The following is a 7,947-nucleotide window of genomic DNA, read 5'->3' on the forward strand; positions in this document are numbered from 1 at the left end:
ATTTTAGCAGTAACTGCGCACTTACGAATATTTATGTTATAAAGCCATATAGAGAGCCGCAGAAAGGCACCGTCTAATCACTCCGAAGTCATTAAATTGAGGCCATAACTCTCTACATAGTAGCTGGCATGTATAAATACTAATAATTCTTAGTAAGCCTTTGTATCGAGCCAGAGATTGATGATGCTTCTCCTTAGGTGGCCTGTTAATAAGCATTCAGTAATTCCAATTATGTCCCGTGCTTTCAAAATTGAATTCAACATTTCACGTATGCATTGAATATGGTGTTGTTATTTGTAAAGATTTGTTTAGAACTATGCGTGTCATCTGATTCCATCCGGATTGAATTAAAGACAAGATGCAAGACAATGATCACCTTATTTAGAAACCTTTGTCGAACCGCATCATTTTAAGCAAGATGACTATAAAAACATTTTTATTTTAACTCTAAATAAGTAACTGTATTTTAATGTGATATAAAAACTATGAAAATAACTATAGCAATTCATATTTAAATTAGATAAGAATTAAACAAATTAAGCAGTCAATGTTGTTAAGATCGTCAGATACAGAAATTTATGTTAGAAATATATTTAAATGTAGGCATAACATTAAAGTAACATTTATTTAATGATTATCGTCCACTAGCAATGATTACAATTTTAAATTCAATTACATACTAAAATTAAATCTTTTTTTTTTTAACAATCATAAAAATATAAATAATCGGTTCCATAAATAAAAAATGTCCTATTAAAGTTTATACAATCTATTAATGTAGTATGAGCTTAAGTGATGAAAAAAGTATTATTTCTTGCACTTAACGCCTTAATTAATAGTAATTATAAGTAGAATTTACTTCAGGGCTTCAATTGATGCGGTCTTGTAAGATTTTCTATTTGTATGATGGAATTGAAAATAAACTAATTTCAAACGAACACAAATGACTTTGGCATAGCTATTATAAATTCTAAGCATTAAACCTTATGTCGATAAATTTTCAATTAAAGAAAATGTAATAAATGTTCTTCACTTATTCCTTAATATATATATATATATATAATTTCAAATAGTGTGGACACACACTATTTAATATTCAGTAAGTTAATTGACAAGTAAAAGAAATACCATACATTTACATTACACGTTTTTCAATTGTAAATAAATTTTGCAATTTATATTTCACCTTGCTAATTGATTCGAATAATTGAGGAAGTGTTCTCTCGTAAATCATTCTTGTAATATCCAGCTTCCTCCGATACCAAAATAATAACACACATAATATGTGGAAGTATATTTTTACAAACATCATAACTTTCCGCTACCATAGTCAAGTTTCTTTTAAAACCGTAAAATAAAATTACGACACATGAAATAACAAGTGCACAGGATCATTATACACTGTCGTATAGATCATAAAATTAATTACTAGTTACAAGTGAGAAGAAAATGCTTTCAAAGGATGAAACCCATTCATATATTAGACATTCATTAGACATGAGAAAGGTCGTTAATGAAGGACCTGCATTTGACGTGCACTGACAGCTAATATTGTGTTCAAATTGATTTGTGTTCAAAGTTGAATTGATTTTGACAGAATCAATAAGCCACTGAGATGATGCCGAGATCAAGGAGTGAATGTCATGAATTCTTTCTTCAAAGCAGTCAAGTACTCTATAATTTAAATCTTATTATCATTTAAAATTGTACCCATTTATTTTTTCTTCAATATTTTTTGGAACATAAAATAAATGAATAAATGAACATTTGTGTAATATTATAAGTTTTTTTTGAATCCTTTCTAATAAGATGAATGTTGAAAAAAAAATGCTTTAACTTAAAAGCTATTGGAAGTCATGTAACGCACAATACGATCACAGTAGTTACTGACAAAACGATGCGATAGTAATTAAAAAGAGAATTAAAAGGTCCGACTGAGGCTGACAATAGCTCCAAGATAACAAGACAGCAACCAGTTTAAAGCAGCTCCAATCGAATATGGTCTTTATGGTTGTCTTTAACACGATTATTATATTTTAAAGAGGTCTTGTGTGACTTGCACTTTGTTCCCAAAGCGCTTCTACTTGAGGTGTCGATCTGTCGAGTAAATAGCTTTGCGTCTGAGTGATTGATTAATGACAGAGCCGGCGAAAACAGACCAGCTACCCAATTAAATACTTCTGAAGGGACCACTAGATGGGAACATCGTATAGACTATTAAGTGATTCATGGTTTCTTATTAACACCTTGTAATTACTAAAAAGATTTTCACTATAGATTCTGTAAGTTATTATTGATTAAATTCTTAACTAATCTAGCACATAAACAATGAAATTATAAAAATATTAATATAATTTTTCGTTTTTTATTTTTCCATTTATTTGAGAGAGGAGTAAAATTCATTTTCAATGTTTTATATATAATAGAACGTTCCGCACTCTACACTTATTTTATCTTCCTCTCACCAATTGAAATTTTTATAAACTTGTTTTGTAAATTCATTCCAGAAAGCCTTCAATATAGACATAACATACTTTTTAAATGTCTTAGAAATATTACTAGCCTGCAATTTTATAGTGAAATAATATTGTGACAGTTACAGTGTCACCAAAATTATTGTCTGCAATGTATTTTGTGTCAAGTTTAGATTTCGTTTGTGATATTCCTTTTTCTTAGTAAATCATAATATTATGGTTTACTACAATACATCGAGAAATATTAAAATGCTTAGAAGTATTATTATAGATTATAGAGCCTCTCAAGAGGCTTCTCCATATGAATATATGAAAATGTACGTAGAAAAACTTCCTGAAACAATGGAGGATACTAAAATCTCTTGGATTGTGGAAACATTTCTGGGTATTCAGAAACATTCGGAATTTTTGAAAAATATTACATATCACGTATCACAAGAACTCTCTGAAGACGACCAAGATTATTTTATGATAATTTTTTATGTTGTTACTTTTCAACTATCTGCATCCAATATGACTCTTCTTTATAAGTGTTTGTTTAATTTGAGTAGGCCACTTCTAAAGATATTCACAAATTTTTTAAGTAACAATGAAGCCCTCACTGTGATATCCCAAATAGCACACAATGAATATGATACTAACTTTGTAACAGAGAAAATCATTAACCCTTTATTTACGTGGCAACCCTACATAAGTGAAATGGGACACAACTACGCCGAATTTATGAACAAAACTGAAAGGTCAAAGATGAAAATGAGCACTATACCGATACAACCGAATGTTTTGAATAGGAAAAGTACAAGTCCTAATGCTAAATTTTCCCCGGATTTACCACCTACGCCTGCGAATTCTGTCCAAAACAAAAGCAAAAATATGCTTACTAAAAGTACGATCGATAAAAGACTTAAGCAAATTCACGATAGTAATAAACAAAAAGCACTACATTTACTTCAAGATATCAAATCAAATAATCAACATTATACTCAGGGTAAATCCGATAAATATTTTAAAACATTGAAAAATTTTAAGGAGGATATAGATCATAAAAAAAAGAAAGTTACCTTGCAATCAAAATCACTTTTAATAAACCAAACTCCACCTTTAGTGAAGGAAACAGCTGCGACCATAAAAAGAATAAATAATACAATACAAATGTCTGAAAAGAAGGAAATTCAGTGGCTTGAAGATATATTATATAATTGTAAAAACACAACGAAAGCAGAGGAGCTTGAGTATTACGATCGTCAAGAAAGAGAAAGAGAAAGGTTACTTGATATTGAACGAAAACATTTGGTAGGTCAAATTTCATACGAGGAAGCAGTTATTGCAAAGAAAAAGTTAATTGATGATAACAAAAAGAAACATGATGATTTTCTCAGAGAGAAACAAATATGGGAAGAAGAGATTGAAAGATGGCGAAGAAGTGAAATGGAAAAAAATCGCATGAAAGTTGAGAAATTGTCGCTCATTGAACTTGAGATGCTTCATGCTAGGAATAATATTATAATGAAAAAAAAGGAAACAGCTGAGAAAATAAGAAAAGAATCTGAAGAAAGGTTAGCTCAAGCTTTGAAAATGCAGAGGGAGGAATTGGACCGGAAAATTCAAATTATTAAAGAAATAAATATACTTGCACACATAACAAAGAAATCTAAACTACCTAAAATAATAGATCTCACAGAAACATCTGGGGTAGGCCTACTATGTGAAATGTCGATTGCCGAGTTACAGGAACGGTTGACTATTTTTAAAATGGGCCTTAAAGAAGAATTAGAAAAGAAGAAACAAGATATCAAATTGCAGAATCGTGTAGCCAAGCAGGAATTGGATGAGACAAAGAAAAATATTGATAAATATATGACTGAACAAGCAGACATGAGAAAGCAGAAAAAAAAACCGCCAGTTTGTGTTGGTCATTCTTCATGCAATGAAATCAAGGAGTTGAAGAAGGTTCTAGAAGAGAAACGTAAATTACGAATTCAACTCACTAGTTAAATTAACATTTGTGATTTTATTACAGTTTTTTTTTCAGTTCCACTGTACTTTTTATATTTATATTAAATATGTTGTTAGTAAAAACAACCACATTATTATTTCGTTAGTAGGTGCCTACTTACCTATTTAAATGTTAAGTCCTTCGTATTTTTTGAATTTATTGAATTGTTTTATCCTTCTTGATAAGCTTTTTCTTTCAATATTTACAAACGAAGTTTTATTATTACACAATTTGCTAACAGATATCAAAAGTACCCCAAATATTAAAATCTGAACTATATATACGCAAAAAAAATCGGAACTGCATAACTTAATGATATCAAATTAATAACAACCGAAAAATAACTTATATTACTTAGTAACCTAAATGTCTAAATACAAGTACATTAAAAAGAATTAAAAAAAATACAAATTAGAACTATAGTTTCGATATAACGAAAAATAATAATCAAATACGGCTTTGATTTAGAGAGCACAATTATATCAAGTTGTATCAAGACTAATGGTGTCTTCAGGCGGGTCCAATAAGTGTGCGCGCGTGAATTTGCTGCAACACTTAATTAGTAGCTGGCAAAGTGAAATATTGGTAATGGAATTTATATCGACAATACCGTATATCTTACAGTACATCTTATTACATCATAAAAAATACAATTCTCTAAAACTAAATAGAAGATATATTTAATATGATCTTTTAAACATCAATAAATAGTAATTTATTAAAATGGATTGTGTGCTAATAGTAACGTCGATATCAACATAATAGAACAAATCGGGCGACAATTTCTTGAAATCCGAAAGAACTAGACGATATAATTTGGATTAAAGCAATAAATATGTCGGGGTTGCCTGTTCATTTGTATCGGCGTATAATTTAAATTCTTTAACGCCAATGTTCAAGATTACGCTGTGAGATAGAGGCGCGGGCGCCCGTGTCTCCACGACAACCACTAAATAAATTTATATATCCGACCGATACGGTACGACTTCTCTCTTTGTAGATAATTCGACCGGTAACGTTGAATGACTCTATTAACAGCTTCCCTTTTAGGGATAAATGACGATTTTAAGGCGAGGTGTGCTGGTATGTGTAGCACGATCCCGTTTATACCAAATCACAGCTCCAACTTTTAGGTGAAATTATTTATATTGGGAACATTAAACTGTTAACACAATCATTATAACTATCAGAAATTATATTCCGATAATCCTACTTAGAATCAAATAAAAGTCGATAAAACACGTATATAATAAAATAAAATAATATTCATTATAAATCAATGAATTCGAATACCGCGAAGTTGGGACAGCCCTAAGAATATGGCTCATCTTCGGAAGATTAAGTCGATAAAAGTAAAACGTCAATAACCACCTAATTGGGAGAGAACACTCTGCCCACAATCACAAACCCCTAGTGAGAAACAAATAAATATTGTAACACACATCGAGATAATTTGACTGATAACTTAATGTGCTTACATTTTGGGTCAGTTCATGGTTTTATGGAACTACCAAAGATATTATCTGCTTATATTAATAAAACATAAATTAAAACAGCTTTTTTAAATAATAATTAAAACAGTATCCTGACCATATTTATAACGAATGTGTTCATTATATTTTAGATCTCATATAAGCAGAAGATCCATTTTATAACAGAAAATCATAACATATCATGTATGTATATTATAGTCCGTTCAGAAAACATAACAACAGTAGTGTAAAGTACCATTTTAATTATGTTACTTTTATCTAACTTTAGTTAAAGATACTAAACTCGATAGTTTTGTTAAATACTACTTTGGACCCGATAATCTGTTTCCAATCTCTTGGAATGAACAAAAAATTGTATCTCTAATTTCAGCATTCCAGCTATGTACATAAAAATTTAATGGGCGATTTGGATCGAATCAGACAAAGATTCTTTAGTTTTTGCGCTTTAAGTAACCAATACTCTTATACAAATTTTAACAATACTCGCGGGGTAGCATAATGTTATTAGAATTTCAAGATATAAGACATGTTCATTTAGGTTACTGATTCGTAAGCTCATGACTTGGACGTTTTAAATAATATAAGCAAATTATCGCTGAAGAAATATTTATTGCATAAATATTAGCAATAAGAAAAAAATGCCTTTAGAATTATAACTTAATAGTAATTAATCGCATAACTAAACCATAATCTATTATTAATAGATAGATTATCTCTAAAGTAAAAACGACGCATACCCAACTGTAATAGTTTTATTGCGATGGTTTTAAATAACTTTATGTCTAAATATCTTTTATTTCTTATATTTGTCCGATGAGAAACAGTTCGCAGTGTCCAATCGGCGCTTCAAACGGGGGATAAAATTTATTGTTATTGGATCGGGTGGCATACATGCATCCACACTTCCCAGCTATCACGAGCGTACAACTTTATCTCGAGCAATATTCCCAACACACAGAGTGCCTTCAACGTGTTGCATCCCACTTTTATGTGACATTTCGGCTGGAGACTGACACTTTAAACACTTGTCATTTATACAATTTGCTAGTGCATAAAAAGTTTTCCATTTACCTAAAACTATAAAATGTAATTTTAAACGCAACAACTTAAAATCTAAATGAAAAATAATCAAAATGAAACCCGTTTTAAAGGAGAAATTGTTCGATTTTTAAGGATGCATCAACTGATTTTAGTTATACTGAGATGAGGATCCAATATAATCACATACACAATGAAAATATCATTTATGATGACATTTTTGAACATTAAGTTATAGTTTAGTAGACATTAGTCTCGATAAAAAATTTAGACTAGTATTATCCCAGCGGTAATGAAGGAATAAGTAGCAAAATTGTTCAAAACTGATTGAATTTAAGCGACCGCACGTCCTTACGTCTGTCCCATCTATAATACCATACGAAAACCCATTTCAACTCAGATTTACGTATATGCAATATTTTTTTACACAGGCTAGTCATAATTTTAAGCTCCTTTAAAATTATTCTTTATATATTCCGTAATGTTACTTTATCTTATTGACATTTTTAGACACAATTAATTTAAATATTTTTTATGGATATTAGTCTTTCGTTAGCAATAAAACTAGTAGTATTATTGATATGAATATAATATTTTTTTATCATTTTGTAAAATTATACAATGATTAGTAAACACCGATATATATCAATATTTCCGGGAGACATAATACGAAGACCATGAGACCTTTCTATAAACTATATTTACCCTGGTATCGTTCTAATTTAATATCTAAATCAAATGATTTGAAAACTCCAAGCATCAATGTTTTAAGCGACATAACTGAATTGAATTATTCGTGTACCTAATAGTAGGACACAATGAAATATTATTCTGTGATATTTTTTTCTAATATTTTTTTGAACCAACTTATGTTTACAGTTAATTTATTTCTGTGAATAAACGATATTATAAATCTTATTCGATTCCCGGTTTTTGTTCCGTACAG

The 7,947-nt window shown here is 29.8% G+C and overlaps 1 protein-coding gene across 1 annotated transcript; it reads left to right on the top strand.

Annotated features, from left to right (window-relative positions):
* The first annotated feature begins 2,614 nt into the window (after window positions 1-2,614).
* On the top strand, window positions 2,615-4,556 carry LOC116766351 (cilia- and flagella-associated protein 99-like). Its single transcript, XM_032656186.2, has one exon. It carries the CDS (start codon window positions 2,691-2,693, stop codon window positions 4,467-4,469), a length of 1,779 nt encoding a protein of 592 aa, XP_032512077.2. The 5' UTR covers window positions 2,615-2,690; the 3' UTR covers window positions 4,470-4,556.
* Window positions 4,557-7,947: the final 3,391 nt, after the last annotated feature.

This window comes from Danaus plexippus, chromosome 15 (assembly GCF_018135715.1).
Source record: "Danaus plexippus chromosome 15, MEX_DaPlex, whole genome shotgun sequence".
Taxonomy (NCBI): Eukaryota; Metazoa; Arthropoda; class Insecta; order Lepidoptera; family Nymphalidae; genus Danaus; species Danaus plexippus.

Coding starts and splice junctions, on each gene's coding strand:
- LOC116766351 (XM_032656186.2), top strand. CDS start 2,691: ATGGTTTACTACAATACATCGAGAAATATTAAAATGCTTAGAAGTATT.